The sequence below is a fragment of the Calidris pugnax genome, unplaced genomic scaffold (assembly GCF_001431845.1).
Source record: "Calidris pugnax isolate Ruff unplaced genomic scaffold, ASM143184v1 scaffold294, whole genome shotgun sequence".
NCBI lineage: Eukaryota > Metazoa > Chordata > Aves > Charadriiformes > Scolopacidae > Calidris > Calidris pugnax.
In genome coordinates, this window is record NW_015094505.1 from 1,972,108 (window position 1) to 1,989,841 (window position 17,734).

Below are 17,734 nucleotides of genomic sequence, written 5' to 3' on the forward strand. Positions count from 1 at the left end.
AGAGAAATTCCTATTAAGGTAGGTTTCGGTGTTGTATCTGGTGTCTCAGCACAACCGAAACTGTTCTAGAGCTTTCTGTAGGTCATTCTTCCTTTTCAGTGTTGTCCCCCTCCCTGTTTAATCTTTTGTTAATGAAAAGAACCGCTATGCATTTCAAGGAAAAAGATTTCAAGCTGATGCCGTTCTTTATGAGTAATGCTGCCACGTTACTGGCTGCGTGTCTCACGCAGTGCTATATACAGCACTTAATTTAAGTTAAACATAGTGAGGGATTGCTCGTGTGACAAATAACTGCTCTGACAGTAAAAACCTACACAGACTCACCTGGAATCTTTTAATTCCATAACAAGTAGGGACCCGTCATCACTTTTCAAACCGCTGCCATTCATAAATACTTCGCTGGCCTTCAGCTCTGACACATCGTGTTGCTCAGAGCCTGCAGAGATCGAGCTATGCCCAGCCTCCAAACAGCCCTCTGCCTCCCCCTTGGCTTCCTGGGGTAACTCAATGCCATTTAGCTTTCCTGAAAGCGAAGGGGAAGAAAAAAAGAAAACAGAAAGGAGAAAAAAAATAAAAAGAGCTTCAGTAACAGGTTCATTTTATTAATTCTAAAATACAGGTGCCAAAGTGAACTTCCCTAGCCAAAACTCAAAGCATTTGGCTTCAACAGATTCATTTTTCTATAGCCAAGATGCCTGTAACAACATGAAATGTGTTTTCTATCTTTAAAAACACTCTTGTAAAATGAAAAGACACTGCCTGGATCTCACTCTCAAATCATTTTTGCATTAAATTCTGTTCTGGCAGTATGGAACAGGCAGTGATACACTCTCTGCTCAAACAGAGCAGCCTGGCATTTCTGGGACTTGCGCTTTAGACCATCACAATGTCATTGGCATTTTAAACAATGCTTAAACAGCCTTAAGACGCTCCTGCTCCTTTGACCTGACTCATCGAGTTTCCTTACCTGGCTGATCAGTCTTCTCAAGACCCAGCTCTTCCTCCTCTTCAATATCCTCTCCCTCCATCGCCTCAGAGACAGACTTCCCTTCCCTCTGCAACTGAATTGCCAGAGGTTACTGGGAGCAGCTCACCACCACATCACATTTTCCCAGCTCCCTGCCCTGCTGTAAGGCCACACGCTAAGAGACAATCAGGACACCCAGCAACATGTGCTCTGCTGAGCCTGGAAAGGAATAGGTGGGACCCACTTCATCTCTTGCCTATGAACTATTCCTGGGTTCCTCTTCCCCTCTTTTCTCCAAGGTGCGTGCCTGGCACCAATACAGGTTGGGGGTGGACCTGCTGGAAAGCACTTCTGAGGAGAAGGATCTGGGGGTCCTGGTGGAGAGTAAACTCTCCATGAGCCAGCCATGGGCCCTTGTGGCCAAGAGGACCAATGGGATCCTGGGCTGCAGAGGGAAGAGTGTGGCCAGGAGGTGGAGGGAGGTCATTCCCCCCCTCTGCTCTGCACTGGGGAGGCCACAACTGGAATCCTGCGTCCAGTTCTGGGCTCCCCAGTTCAAGAGAGACAGGGAACTGCTGGAGAGAGTCCAGCATAGGGCAACAGAGATGATGGAGGGCTTGGAGCATCTCCCTGATTAGGGAAGGCTGAGAGAGCTGGGGCTCTTTAGCCTGGAGAAGAGAAGGCTGAGGGGAGACCTTATTAATGCTGACAAGTGTCTAAAGGGTGGGTTGGAGGAGGATGGAGCCGGACTCTTTTCCCAGTGACAGGACGAGGGGCAACGGGCACAAGCTGGACCATGGGAAGTTCCACTCGGATGTGAGGAGGAACTTGTTTGGGGTGAGGGTGGCAGAGCCCTGGCAGAGGCTGCCCAGGGAGGGTGTGGAGTCCCCTTCTCTGGAGATCTTCAAGCCCCACCTGGATGCTGTCCTGAGTGATTTGCTCTGGACAACCCTGCTTTGGCAGAGGAGTTGGACTGGATGATCTCTAGAGGTCCCTTCCAACTCTGACAATTCCATGATTCCATAAATATTTATTGATTTTCAACTATATGAAGACTTAGGTCTTTGAATGCTCAGAGAACAACAACTACTCAATATAATATATGTAATTTACCACAAGCCTCAGGTCACTACATTAACAAAAATACATCGGGTTTACTGTAGCAATCCAAGGGGCATCCAAGATTTGCTTTAAGCAAACAGAAGCCAGGAATTTAAAGTTTTCTGGAGACAAACAGCCCCAGTGGAATGCGTACAGCTATAAAAAAAAAATTCATTGCTAAGCAGTGCTTTTTTAACCAATTGGCAAGCGATGCCACCTGATCCCATTGTTTCTATATGCCCTGAACAAAAACACAGCAAAGACTTTGGTGAGAACAAGCAGAGCAGAAGGATGCGGGCAATGGGAAACTACTGGAAATTATTCTGGTGCACCAGAACTTCACACTTCGCATGGAAGCCAGTCTGAGTGAGGGCAGCAGAGGAAGACAGGACACAAGGCTAAGCCTAGGAAGGGCCTATTCTGCCCTTACACAGATCTAAACAAGTACCTTGGATTCATTTTGATCTGATTTTCGTGTTCTTTTCATTATTTCTTCAATTCTCTGTTAAAAGAGGGAAAATATTTGCAATGACATACAGAGCTTTGTATTTCAGCATTCTGGTTTACATACTCATCAATCATATATTTCTTATTTCATAAATTTACTGGGGTTTTTTCACCATTTTTAAAGCTCAGAAGTCAGAATTGACTTTTTTTTTTAAAGGAACATATTACAATTTAAATGCATCTGAGACTGTTTGCTTGTTCAGTTTAACACCTCAACAACATTTCAGGCTGAAAAACTTCTCTGCTTTCAAAACAGCAATACCTTTTTTCTTTCAAGCCTTTCCTGCATATTTTGCTGCATAATTCTCTCTCTTTCCAGCCGCTGTCTTTCAGCCTCTTCTTGAGCTTTTGCTTCAGCTTCTTCTCTCTGAAGATAAAACAAAAAGCAGAGAGCACCCAGTGCATAACTCATTTCCAAGAGCCAAAGCAGAGCTGCTGCAGAGATTTTGGGTTCAATATAGACAGGAACATCAGAAAATCACTATTTAATGCTACCATACATTGCAGCTAAATGCCAAATACCCAGCTACTGGCAGGAAATACATATTAATATGACATTCAGAAACTGATCTGAGAAGAAAAATTATGTGCATGGCTACACTGTGATTATAGAAATGTTCTGGATGGTATTGAGCTACTCAGGGTTCAAACCATACTTCAGGTTGAAGATTTTGTCCAGGAGGATAATTTTTGAAGTAACAAGACAGCAATTAAATTCTAAATGTGGGAAGGTTAACTTTGAAATCTTGGCAGTCAGGTATTACTATGAAGATACCTGGTGTCGAGCATCTTCTATTCCCTCTACACTGGAAAATCCTCTCCAGTATGACTGGAGAGACAGAAGCCTAGTTAACACTGTGAATGATTGTTATAAATTTAAAAAAAGATTTTAAAGAAATTCAGACCCATCTCAATGCTATCCATAAGATACAGCTCTTCAAAATACAAAGGAGTTAATTGTAAAACTGCTTGAATTTTCAAAATTAATGTAATTTAAAGAAAATGCACTTTGTGCAAATCATCTCCCTTCAGCTACAAGGATGCCTTTGTACAGGTACACAGATATTAGCTGGTCATCCTCCCGCTCTACTCTGCCCTGGGGAGGCCCCATCTGGAGCACTGGGGCCAGTTCTGGGCTCCCCAGTTCAAGGACAGGCAACTGCTGGAGAGGGGACAGCAAAGGGCTCCAAAGATGATGAGGGGCCGGGAGCATCTCTCTGATGAGGAAAGGCTGAGGGACTTGGGTCTGTTTAGTCTGGAGAAGAGAAGACTGAGGGGGGATCTGATCAACACCTATAAATACTTAGAGGGTGGGTGTCAGGAGGATGGGGCCAGTCTTTTTTCAGTGGTGCCCAGGGACAGGACAAGAGAGAACAAACTTGCACGTATGAAGTTCCACCTAAAGATGAGGAGGAACTTCTTTGCTGTGAGGGTGGCAGAGCCTGGCAGAGGCTGCCCAGGGAGGTGGTGGAGTCTCCAACTCTGGAGACATTCAAAATCCACCCGGACACATTCCTGTGGGACCTGCTCTGGGTGGACCTGCTCTGACAGGGGGTTGGACTAGATGTTCTCCGGATGTCCCTTCCAACCCCACAACATTCTGTGATTAGCTGTAGGAGACTATTTAGCAACCAGAGGAGCAGACTTGGAACCAATCTTTCTTTTAAAGGAATCGGAGCAAGCCCCAGGTGACTTTCCAGACAGACCACCTTGTTATAATCTGCAGCAGTAAGCTGATAAAGTGGGCTCAAACAAATATTTCACACATGCAAAATAGCACCCCAGATGGCTAAAAAAAAAAATAAATCTGCTTCTGCCCCACACTTAAATTTATCAAACGTGGAAAAAAAAAATCAAAAAAAAAAAAATCACATAGACTAGGGCAAGGAAAGGACTTCAAGACATTCCCAAATTCATCTCAGACAGGCTGAACTCTGCTTTACATCATTCCTGACACATCTGTCAAAAACATTCTGTGAAAGAAAATCAAGGTCAACTCCATGGAAAACACGTCAGCAGCTTGTACAAGGAACACAGCTGAACCTACCTGGTGTTGAAGCTCAGCAAGTTTTTCCTGCTCTTCCTGTTCTCGGCGGATCCTCTCCTCTTCAGCTTGTCTTTGCTGTCCTTCACAAGCCAGTCTCTTCTCTTCCTCCTCTTTACAGAGCTCCTCCTCGCGTCGTGCTTTTTCCTCAGTTGCTCTCTTGGCCATTTCTTCTTCTCTGATCCTAGCGTTTCCAAGATACAGGTTACCAACTGGGTATTTATCTCTTTAAAAGCATGCACGCACATGAGACAGACTAGGAAAGCGAGACAGTTCTAAGTTATCCAATCACAGAATAACTGTGTAAAGATAATTTCTGGTTTGGATTTACAAATGCCACCATCCAGACCCATCAAAGGAAAAAGCAGAGTAACTTGGAAGAATCTACAAGTACATAAGTGTTCTTTGCTGATTAAGTCAAGGCAGGTATCTCCAATAATGGATTTTTTGACTGATAAATGATTAAGTGACAACTAGTTAATAAATGCCACCTGCATCCATGATGTGAACAAAGCTTTCAATCACCATCAAACAAATTTAGTTGGATTTTCTAAAAGACTGTTTCTTCTATAGTTCAAATTCGATATACTGGAGGTGTGTGTATCTGCATGATTTGACTGTACAACAGAGCTGATGACATTGCTTTTCTGATAAAATATCTGTAGCAGGCTATATGCAAGTTTATGACAACTTTATACCTATTAGTGGAAACCAGATAAAATCTAATGCTCCATAGTGTTTGCAGAGAGGTTTGTGATATTCCTGGTCTGGAATAAAGTTAGTCTGCATAAAGTTAATAACTTATTTTTAATAGCTTTTATGCAGTGAAAAAAAAGTACACTGATTTATCAATTTGAATTACTGGGCTGCAACGTTTCTGATCCAGATTTAGGATCACTAAAGTGAGATTTAATGCATCAAACTACTGCCTGAGTTCATCAAAAGAAAAGTTTAACAGAGAGAGGCTGACTATGTCAAGACAGCAGAAAAATACAAGGGGTGTAAAAAGCACATTCTAATTCTGAAATAAAAGCAGCAGCGGTGACTGGAAGGAAGAAGGAGCAGTGATTTGCACCAGGACATTGCACTATATATAGCGAGATGCAGGTTAATAATATACACAGCAACCTGTCCCATCTCAAGTGGTGCTACTGCCCGTCTCTCTGCTTCAGGGACTGCTTCAAGATCTACAGGACATTACATAAATGCTTAGGAAACATATACAGCTGAAGTGTCCACTCCAACCACACCCCACCACTGAAAGCATCCCTTCCTCCTTCCTTCTCCTGAATTGTTACCTTTCCTCTTCCTGTCTCTGAATTCTTTCTTGGTCTTCACGCTCTCTTTGCTCCCGAGCCAGACGTCTTTTCTCTGCCAAGATTTTAGCAGCCTCTTCAGCTGTGGTGGTCCCTGCTACTGCTTTGCTCCCTGACTCTGCAAAGGTTAAAAGAAATAGCTGTTAAAACGTGCCAGTAACTTAAAATTCAGCCAGACGTTATCACTGTGAGATGATATTTTCGTACTGGCCAGTTAACCCTCTATCTTTTCAATCAGTGCTCATCACTCAGGGACACCCCGTACCTAAAGGCCCACAAAAGCCAAAGGGCAGTCCCACAGAGATGCAGAGACACAATATTGCACTGACACTGATATAATAGCAACCCATTTCAACTTCACTGATCCAGCCATATTCCAGATGATACATTCAAATCTCCAACTACCATAATACTTAAAAACACATTTCTAAAAAGACGTTTATTCTGTAGCACTTAAAAACACTTAGTAGAAAACTGAAAAAATACTGCTTTAGGAAATACACTTAAATTCCTTCTAATGAAACTGAATGCACATGACCCTAAAAGGAAATACTGGAGGTTTTTTTATTTCTCTTGTTTCATGACATTCATGCCTTTACATTTACAGAGTATCTTAGGGTGCAAATAATCACCACATTACCTAGACCTGAAAGCACATACCAATGACTTCAGTAATACCATACTTATACACATTTTAGCAACAAATCATTTTCCTATTTTCATGGAGATCAAAACAGCTCCAACCACCAGGTTAGTAGGTATTTTATGGTTTTTCATGCCCTGCCTGGTGTTATGGTCAGAGGTGCTATAAATTATATATATGCTTATTTATATAAATTATAAATTAACATTATGAAAAAAAACCACGCTTACCATCCATTTGCTCTCAATATATTGAAAGAACACTGAGTTTTATATTAAAAAAAAAAGTGTTCTTTCAATATACATTAGTGTTCAATAGACATTATATTCAATATATATATTATTTTCAATATATGTTACTGTTTGAATGTGGCTAAAGAACTGATCATCTGAATATTCAAAGAATTAGCTCTTGGCGTCAGTAGAGCAATAGCATCATAATGTAGGTGAGGACCTGCCTTTCTTCTTTTTAATATTTCACAAATCAGCACATGTATGTTTGCTTAACATTCATAAAGCCTTCAAGCCAAGGCAATTTTAATGAACAATGACATCATGACTTCAGTTATTTTGCTTTTGACCCAGAGACAAATCATTCAAAACACAATGCCATCATTAGGAACTTTAATACCTGAAAAGCTGCTCAAGCCCCATGGACATGTAGTCACTACTTACAGCTGTGGGATGTAACTACACAGAGGGCACCCACAGCAGCTGAATCATGGCAGCGTTTGCTGCCTACAAATTGTTCTTGCAGTCCCAGGGAAAACATTCCAACACATGGAGCACAGTCACAGAGTTTTCTAAAATTTAGATTTAGCCAATGCTGAAAAAGCAGCACCTCCCGAGGACACTCATTGCTTCTCATCTGGGCAAAAATGCAGGCATTTGGGTACAAACAATGATCAGCCACAATACTGCCAAATTTGAGTTGTCACAAAAGGGGTTCTCCTCCTCCTGAGCTCTGAGCAGGAGAGATCAGTCATTTGCAGTTGTAAGAACCATCAGCAGGATCTGCCTACTTGAGACTTGCACATAGCGCTTTTCTTCCTATGCTCTGCAACTTTTTAATTTTTAATTTAAAGAAAAGGTGGGAGGTTTCATTTACTGTTGCCAGTATACAAACAAGACATCAAAATGCTTCTCTTTTCCTCCACCTCTTGAGTGTCTCGTCAGTCTATACTAGTCAGGTTTTGCAGCCAAGGCCACCTTCTACTATGCACTTGCACAGTGACCAGCACAGCCAGCCCTGTTTTAACACTACTGGAACTTCAGCCATATCAAAATTGGTTGACATGTCAGGTTTAACCTATTTCTGCCCCTCAAAATTGAAGCTAAATAAGATGATTTAATCCTCAGCACAAAGGCTAAAGGGTTTAGGCTTTTAGGTGTTAGGGTTATAGCATGATAATGATAGCTTGAAATATGATTAATATCTGGTATCAAAAACAAAAGAAGATAATTAGATGTAATGATTCAGGACACTGGGGTATAAAACCAAAGAAAGGGTAGGAGACCTCAAGTCTACGGGGGACCATCCCATTGCATTTTCACTTTTTGAAGCTGATGTTTCCCATACGGTTGCTTCAATAGTGCTTTCATCTCCATGCAGCCCTTGTACCATCTACCTCCATAGGACAGGACACGGGACTTCCCAACAGGATTGCTTTAACACCTTAAGAAGATTCTTCCAGCATTTTACACTGGGCTCCATTTTCCTTGTACTCCCACTGTTGTTCCTGATAAGAACTGTCTTTTTCTCAAAGAAAGGGGAATGGAAGGGGAAAGAGGCAAGAGGAATGTCTCAAAACAGTTGTAAAATGCACCTACAGGACCGACAGCTGATGTGTTGACTTCACTTAATTCTAGCCTGCGATTTAGAAACAAAGAGGCACAATTAAGATCCTTGCAGCCATCAGGAATACAGACTGCATTTAGGCACTTCCTTCCTCAGCAATATTTGCTTGCCAACTGAGTAGGCTGCAGGCAGATCTGCAACTTGTGAAGAGGTGGAAGTTGAACCTCCTCCTTTTCTCCCATTAATCCATAATATTCTTTTTTATCTTCTGAAAAAAAGTTACCAGATCTGCTATGTGAGGAGAAGCTGGTGTCAGTTCCTTACCAGACTATTGTTTTCCAGTTTGACAGCAGAAACACAAACATGCCTGTAGTATTAGTTGGATGGAAGGAAGATTCCAGCACATTTTAAGGCAAGTCATTTATTCACAATTAATCTAGGAATCACATTCCACAGCCTTCACTACCCAGACAGAAAAAGGTGAGGCTCCATGATAGTTTATTACCTATCATCATGCATAAGGTGAGAGCTCATGAAGGAGCACTTCTTATGCTTTAAGTTGAAACAAGCCTTTTAACTCTCAGAGAAGCCGTGAAAGGCTGCTGCCAGAAATGACAACTGCTCCAGGTCTCTGAAAAATAGAAAGTGTTTTACTGCAGAACAGCATATTTTAGTAGGAAGACACAAAAAAACAAGAGAAAGACTTGATTGCTGTCTATCAGCAACAGTCAATCAAGCTTCGTTTGAAGGAGAAAGATGGTACGACAATACAAGCACACAAAGCTGAAATTAGGTTGAACCTACAAGACCTAGAGACTGATTTGCCACAGGCCATCCGTTGGTGTGCTCTGACTTCAGAAGCTGTCTGATCACAGTATTGCACCAACCCACAGGGGGAACCGCCTACACAGACGTGTAAAATGAACATTGCAAGCAATTTTTTCTTTTGAAGAACAAAGATTTTGCCTTATTTAGCAATATTGCAGTGACCCAAAACATTCAAAGAGATAAATGAAATCATCTCCATCTTGAAGAACAAGCCCACTATTTCCTTATCTTGTATGTGTCAAAGAAAAAGAGCTTCACCCAGCCCCAGTATGAATCACTATGGAGATGACCAGGTTGGAGATTAGCCATAAAATAAAATGAAAACAGCTAAACTGGGTTAATACAGTTCCAGAAGTCAGCATGGAAAGGAGACAGGTGGGGCATCCAAGGAACAAGGACAGGTGTTCTTGTTCCAGAACTGGAAGATACAGAAATAGGACACCCTGTTATGGAGGTTTCAACCAACCAATGACTTTGATCACAATTGATTATGCCCCCTCTGAGGCATGCAAGACATTTATCACAGTAATGCAGCACATCAAGAGATGGAATTTCCGACTGCTGAGATGAATGATGAGTCACTGAACACAGATATGCAACTTCATACAAACATCCACATCTGACTGTGACATTCAAGCTTCCTTTTAGGGGAACATATGCTCAAAGAACTGCACCACAAATGAGTTCTTCCACTAATGCTGTTTCACATCCAACACTGAGTAGTGTCCATGAGTCTCAGAAATCAAGGCAGTGGCTGAGGAACGCACAAGAGGAATGGTTCGTGCAGAAACGTGCAGCAAGCACATGTTCCCACTTACCTCGTCTCTGAAGGATTTTCACCCCCAGCACTGCCCACTGACTGTAGTTTAATCTCCAGAGATCCCTCCTTTTCCTGTTAAGTCTCCCCTAAGTCCTTCTCCACAGAGGAGTGCCTGCCAGACCTCACCAGAAGGTTCTCCCAGACTGTTCTGGAGATGGCTGATGGCATTCTTCCGGTGAGGGACAGAGGATGTGCTTACTTAGCATGATGAAGAAGACCAGGAGACCAATTGCTTATCCAGTATATGGCTCTCCTTAATCTACCGAGAATGTTTGTCAGTGTGACCCATGCACCGACCCTTTTCTCCTGAGGCAGCAATGGTTATACCTTCACCGCAATCAGTCTTCTAGCTTTGTGAAAACTGGCTGAAAAATCAGCTACTGTGATTGGTACCAGTAGCCAATTGATGCAACAGCAGCTGATTTCTTCCTCCAAGCAGGTCTCTACACAATCAATTTTAAGAACTGCCAACTGGACAGAAAGACCTTTGCATAGTTTAACTATTGACTCTGCAAACCTAAGATCCCTCAGCTAGCACGGCTGAAGTCCAAAAGGCAAGCAGGATTTCTGCTTTTCTTAAAATCATAGTATAAGCAATAATATTGAAAGCTCCTGACTTAAATCTCCAAGTCAAATAAACCAACTGCTGCACTAAAATCCACATCCAAAAGTCATACCACATAAAATTACTGTATAAATAATCAGCAATGAACAGCTTCCGCCCTAAAGCATCCTATCCTCCAGTGGTCTGTCCCATGCAGGAATTACTTCCCCAGTCCTAGTGCACACTGGAGATGCCTGGAATAAGAGTGCATCAGTCCGTGAGGAACACTCACCTTCTTTGGTCTTCATGCTAGCTGCTACCACATCCCTGTCCAAGGCTGGTGAAGCACCTTGCTCCTGTCCTGTTCCTTCTGCGCTCTTATCCTTTGGTTTGCTCTCTGCTTCAGTTTTCTTTTTGGTGATATTTATAACACCTGGTGTCAGAGGTGGACGTTGGATGGGTGCAGTTTTAGAGACTGGAGTAGGAGATGGTGGCCTTTGTTTTGACATGCCAGGTGAAGGTGGGCGAGTCTTTTGTCTGTTGGATTAAAGAATATTTTTCAGTGCTAACACTGAAAACCTCAAAGACACAACTGAGGACAGCAGTCTATTTTGGTTAGTTTACATTACGCACCTCACTTTTAAAAATAAATCAACACACAAATTCCTGGTGCCTTCCTCACAAAACTCAAATACAAGGTTCCAAAATACCCTGGGCACTTGGACTTAGTAGACATCAAACCACGTCTGCTAGTGCAGAGCTCCATTTACTCCATATCAAGGATGAACCCTGTGATTCCAGTCCAAGAAACTTCTTACACTAAACACAGGTAGATCAGCTTTTTCAGAAGCTCGCATGCTCCCTCTACAGGCCGTACAGAAAACCATGGAGAATTTCGTCCACAAAAAAGACAAAAGCTCAAGTAAGAGCTGCTTCTCTATTGTGGAAAAATGAAATCAGACCAAGAGTACCTTATGCATATAAACATGGCATAGCATAGGTCATCCAAACGCTAACAGTGCAGCTGTCAGGAAGCAGCCTTCATTTTCTTCTGAATAAAAGTAGAAATTTAACCTGGACACGTACCTAGCTGTAGAAGGTGATGGAGGACGCTTTACCAAATTAGCAGGAGAAGGGGATCTTCTACGGGCAGACACAGATGGCGAGGGAGGGCGTCTTAACACAGAACCTGGGGATGGTTTTTCTGTCTCCGATTTCTAGGATACAAAAAAATAAAATAATGCTCACTCTCTAGAATACATTCCATAGGAACTGCTACCACAGCAAACATACTACTTCTCAATAAGGTGTACTTGACATTTCCTTTATGTTCCAAAACATAGACCCAGTCAATATGTCACCTAAGTTAAACTTTGGGCACCATAAGCAGCAAGCAGCCTCCCTTTAAAATACCAGAGAGATCAAGGATCATAAAATTACAATTTGACTTCAATACTGTTTTTTAAGCTAATGCTATTGAATATTTCAATAAAATAAGCAAACTGCTGCCAACAGGATCCCCTCTTGAGCTGTTCAAAACACCCAGATTAATACAAACCTAATTCCTGTGGATTTTCAACAAACCTGGGTTGAATCTGGTGAACTTGCATCAGATGAAGATAGAGAGGACTTCAATCTGTCGATGCTACGACTGCGCACGGGCACCTTAGGAGCTGGGACTGGGGAACTGATGGAACTGGCTGAAGCTGAACGAGGACAGAGGTAAGATTCTATAAAAGTTAGGAATTTGACAAGACAAAACAAGAACCAAGTGCACAGCATAAGAACAGGAGAAGAGGGAGAAAGAGAGAAAGAAAGATTGTGTGTGTTAGAAACTGCACAGAGAAACACCACAAGCTGTACACGCTGTAATGGGTGACAGGCAGAGACACCACCATCACACGATTAGTACCTTGGAAGCAACAGCACCAAGAACAAAACCACTCTGAAAGCAGCAGTCTGGAGTAGATAAAAATAAAATGCTTTTCCAAACAGCATCTAAATTTGCAATACACCAGTGTTACCTTAATTTTAGCATCTAATCACAAATACTTCAGTTTTAATGGCTTAGCATCTTTATGAGTTCTTCATGATGGGTTCTAATTTTAAGTATGTTTCCCCCATACACAAGGAGGAAATCTTCCTTCTTTTCAAGGAGCAGTTACAAAGCAGCATTGTGTTAGGAAACTGAGCATTACTCTACAAACTTTTCTTGTGAATTAAGCACTTGTGCAACATTATTTTATTCTACTTTCCCTCTCTGTGCCCTTCATCCACATTAGAAAACAAAAAATCAAAATAAGCAGTGTACAAGAAACATATCGAGACAAAAAGGTCAACTGTTAAACTAAAATACCTTTCCTACCCGAAGTCTCAATCTCTTCACAAGTAAGATACCGAAAGAAACTGTATCTTCTAGTTACTTCTTTCACTAACATAATCGTAGATGCATAAGCATACACAAATGTAAAAAACTACTTCTGAAAATAGATATTGGATTTTTCTATAGTCTGAATAATTGTGACAGATGCCAGCACTTAATTTAGTAACTTTATGGAAAATACATTTTATTTTTATAGCATTTGTGGAAGGAGAACTGCATTCTGTTTATGCACAGTTTGTGCTAAAGCACAGGTATGTTTCTACTAAAACAAAGAAAGGACTTTCAAGTAATCTGGCAAAAATGTAGAAGCTATCTTTAATTCAGCAATAGTGAATGTCACATGCTGTCAGGAACAGCGAAAAAGATGGAATTTCCCCACATGACATGAACTGAAATATTCATGGTAAAATAAAAGTGGCATATAGATAGGTGTGCAAAATATGACCACCAACTACAAACCAAAAATTAAAAACTGATTATTACGCAAGGGGAGCAGTGCAGAAATATCACTGTTACCAACAAGGACCAAGTTAAGTGGCATAAGATAAAAAATAAAGATGGAAGAACATACTTAAGAGGAAACAAGCAAAACTGAGAACGCAAGTTGTAAGGTAAGAGAGGAGAAAGGACCCCACATTAGTTCCAGATATACATTGACTGGGGCATTCTTACAACCAATAGCAACTATAAGATGTGGGATGCAGCCAGGGCTTGCCCACGATGCAGAGATTCCTGCACTAGTACTAAATCGAGCCACAGTGTGGGCTTATCAGCTCAGTCTGGGCCAATATAACATTGCTTGAGCCAGCCAGGGTTTCTCTACAATATCTTCTCCTTCCAGTATGTCTTTACTTCTACAACCAGCTTGAATGAAGCCAGCTCAGGGCTCCCTGTGCTTACATTAAGATAACGCCTTTGGCGTGTTCCTACAAGAATTTCTCCCCCTAAAGGAATTTAGGCCTTGCAGTTATTCCTTTCAGCCTGCTCTGAAATGTTATGTTTGGTTTTTTCCCTTTATTTTCCTAGCACTGTTCGCTGACCAATAAGTCTCACATTCGAGGGTCCACCCAAATGCAGATCTCTGTCAGTTAAAAAGAGAAAAACACAAATACCAGCACCTCATTCTCTGCAGAGCAAGTACACTAGCACTGGAGTTTAAAAGCCAGTATTACTCGATTTTGTAAAGTAAACGTGCACCTCTGCATATGAATTGGTTATTGCTGACCAAAGAAAATACTGGATAAATAGTATTATATACTAACTGTCTGATTCACAGTTCAGGGTAGCACAGTTAGCGACTATCATGTAAGTTCTTCTTGAAGAGCAACTGTGTAAAGTCAGGCTTTGGTGCCCTCCTGTTACCTGAAGGATCCTGTCCATCAGCCGATAGCGTAGCAGCGCTTTTACTCCTAGCTAAGGAGGCCTGTGTGGGGGCGAGGAGGCGACTGATTATGCTACTGTCCAGAGGACTGAGCTGGGAGCGACGAGCTGAATGATGGGAACAAATCAGAAAGGATCCAACATGAAATCATATCATGAAAAAGTCAAGCAGTACAAAGAAAAGGAAGATCATGAGCATTGTTGCAAATCATAACAGCCTTAGAGGCAAAATACTTAAATAATGAAGAGGGAAATCCAAACTAATAGCATAGAAGGGTTAAACACCACAATCTCTTATGTTGCGCTTCTCATCCTTGGCTTGCTAATTGTTTAAATGTGAAAAGACTGGCATGCACACAACAGAGATGGATGCTGAAGTCAGTCAAAATAGGAAAAGTTTTTGACTCAGCTCTTCAGCTGTATATTCTCTAGATTGCAGGAAAGGCTGTTCTGACATATTACATGGAAGCCTTGCAAGTCAAAGCAAATGGTTATCATCAGGCATCAGGTGCACAGACAAGTTCACACAGGCAGCACTCATCATCCTCCCCCACAGGAAAGATTCTGAAGCAGAATATCATTTCCACCGTTGGTAACAGCTGCTAAAAAGGAAAGTTTCAGATTTGTTAACTCAAAGAGAAAAACATGTTAGAAAAGTTCCTAGTCTTCAGCTTTAGGAAGAGTTCCTAGAAGAGAGGTTACTTGTAACCTAGTGGGGAAAGCACAGACCGAAGGAGACTGAAGGGAGAACAGGTTCCCTCCTTCATTTGCATGCATAAAGTGTAGGCCAGCAGCAGGAAATGAGAAGTTGCTTGTAAACAGAACAATGAAAGAGAGGTTAAACAGCAAAGGTAAAATTTAACTAAGAAGGGAACATATCAGTGGCATTTTTACTGTATTTTACATTTAAACCTACCAGCTTTCAAATACATCTCTCTCTCAAGCAGAGACACATTTTACCATCTACTTCCACAGCCATTTAACAAAGTCGAAGTCCTTCGTGCAGGATTTCTTTTTTCTCCAAAGGGAAAAAATTTAATCTTTACCATTTGCAATTTTATCTTTCTCACTGGATAACTAAAAAGCCAATAAAAGTCCTAAAAGTTTAAGAACTACAGAAACTAGTCTATCTTAACTTTATTATGAATGCCTTTAAAAAGAAATCAGCTTTATGAAACAACCACCTGGTTTTTCTTCCTTTTTCACTTTTTCTAGTTCTGGAGAGGTTTGGGGTTTACTACTCATTCTATTCAAAGATGTGCTCCTCTTCTTTTCTGTTCCTCCTAGAGACCAAGCGTAAGGAAGATTATTTTTAACAAGATATTTCCATATATGATTTTCTAAACTGCCCGTGCTTTGCTTTTGCCAAGAAATCAGCTAAAAATCACTATCATCTATCATTACGAAGCACTATTTTCTCATGAGCTAAATTCATTTGGCTACCATTTGTCTACTCTTCCCCCCCCACCCTTCCACTTTTTGGAGGAATAAGGCTGGTTTCTAGACAGTTACCCAATATCTAGCACTGCAATGTGCAAACCAGTTATTCATGCACAGCAGTGAAAGCCCAAGTAAGAATATTTGTAACAAAACTGGGACATGGTTTAAAGTCAACTTCAAATACCCCATTTATTGTCTCCCAATTCTCAAAACAAACTGGTTTCCTGCACCTTTCTGTTCCACCTGTGAACTTTTGAATGCTGACTGCTGAGAATGCAGAGGAACTTTGTTATTCAGTCTGTTTAGTGAGGCACTTCTCTTTGTGGCACCTGGAAGTGAAAGTGCATGGATTAATAACATTGAAATGCCTCAAAGTCCCCTCCAACACCAGCCCTACTTCCCTAAGATATAAAAGGGTAATTAAATCACTTTATAGCATAAATCCTTCAGAAGCAGGGAAACTGGATCAGGGAAGAAGTAATCTATGTAAAGCATTATTTCTTATATTCCTGTATGTTACTGATTATGGCAGCAGGATGCCGGTCTCAACAGACCTCTTGTTTGACTTACCAAAGCCATCCTAATAAGCCTTTTTAAATAAATATGGCCATTTTAAATAAAAGGTCTTTGCTTGCATTCTGTACGAGTGAGAGCGAGAAACAAAGTGCTCAGCTCAGAATTATCAAAGAACACAGCTGATTAAATACTCCACTGATCCAGAAACAAGTGTCTTCCTCTCAGTCGCGTGTTCTGGTCCTCCACCTTCCCAGGCACAAACACGCAGTGGCAGCAAACTGGTTAATTCAGCAATTGCATTTTCTGTCCTTTGAATTTAGCCATCATTTACAAACAGCCATTTCTTCTCCAGTGCCAGATCAAGAGCACAGAATGGCTCTGATTTGCTGTCTTGATCTAAACTACTCAGTCTATCTCTGTATTGTTGGAGTCCTGTTCAAATTTCTTGTATTTCAGGCCACCTGAAAATTTTGCTCCAAAGCAAACAAGGATTCACAAAGGATTTCAAGGTATGACAGTCACTTTGAAAGCAATACCAATTAGTTCGTAATTAGTGACTTCCTTTGTTAGCTGTACTTTACAGCCCTGTTTCTGACTCATACCCAGAGCTGAACCCTGCAGACACATTATATATAAATATCATTTTAAATCTCAAGCAGGCTTCAGTGACTCAGAGCCCCTGCAGCTGTGCCACTATAGATATATTCACCGATTCCCCTACCAGGCATCCAGTGTAAAAGTTTTTCTGCTGCATCATCTCCCCAACATAATCAGTGTTAGCTGTGTCCACATTAGGGGTTCTTCTAGCACAGCTCACACCATCAAAGGTTGTAGATTGACAGAACACTGCAGCATAGACCCGGCTGAACTTGTATTTGTATTAAACAGCTCTTGCTTTTCATCATTTTGGGGAAAAAAAACCAAAACACAACATTTGGCATACAGGCAAGCCCCTATGAAACACTGGGAAGATTCCCCACAAGGAAATCTCAGACTAAAATAAGCTGATATGCACTCATGCAAATAATTTTTATTTTTCTAAACAATTAGATTAGGACAATTCCTTCTGTGTTGTAATTTGTTTTTTTTTTGGTTTTTTTTTTATTTGGAGAAGGGAGATTGCCATAATTTACAGGATGGTCTTGATGTAACATTCTATAAAGTCTGTTTCCCATTTCCTCTCTGTAAGTAGTTGACATGTATCGGGACAGGGCAGAGGGGAGGAGGCTTGCACATATAGCAGGTTTATCAGAGAGTGGGAAAACCAGGGATCTATCCCATCCTCTGCATCCCTGATAAGACTAGTGGGTTTTGCACATTTTAAACATGACACGCCACAGTCAGCAGCCTCATCCACCCCAAAGCTGCAATTCAAAATAATGCTGGAAGCCACAGAAATTGGTAGAGGATTTCTAGAGTGCAAACACTCTCAGAAAGTCTTTATAAAA

The 17,734-nt window shown here is 41.3% G+C and overlaps 1 protein-coding gene across 10 annotated transcripts in view; it reads right to left on the minus strand.

Moving 5' to 3' along the window:
- Positions 1–17,734, minus strand: part of MAP7D3 (MAP7 domain containing 3) — a 50,025-nt gene that overhangs the window by 3,679 nt on the left and 28,612 nt on the right. For 4 of the 10 annotated variants that reach the window (XM_014963088.1, XM_014963082.1, XM_014963084.1 and 1 more), the window contains 12 exons: positions 16,001–16,099; positions 15,515–15,613; positions 14,313–14,438; positions 12,152–12,297; positions 11,654–11,784; positions 10,860–11,104; positions 5,918–6,053; positions 4,623–4,803; positions 2,838–2,942; positions 2,517–2,570; positions 968–1,061; positions 325–523 (listed from right to left, as the gene is read on the minus strand). In XM_014963088.1, the coding sequence (XP_014818574.1) occupies positions 325–523; positions 968–1,061; positions 2,517–2,570; positions 2,838–2,942; positions 4,623–4,803; positions 5,918–6,053; positions 10,860–11,104; positions 11,654–11,784; positions 12,152–12,297; positions 14,313–14,438; positions 15,515–15,613; positions 16,001–16,099 (1,615 nt within the window). The remainder of the gene's footprint in view (positions 1–324; positions 524–967; positions 1,062–2,516; positions 2,571–2,837; positions 2,943–4,622; positions 4,804–5,917; positions 6,054–10,859; positions 11,105–11,653; positions 11,785–12,151; positions 12,298–14,312; positions 14,439–15,514; positions 15,614–16,000; positions 16,100–17,734) is intronic. The other 6 variants (XM_014963087.1, XM_014963085.1, XM_014963090.1 and 3 more) reach the window with 4 other exon arrangements.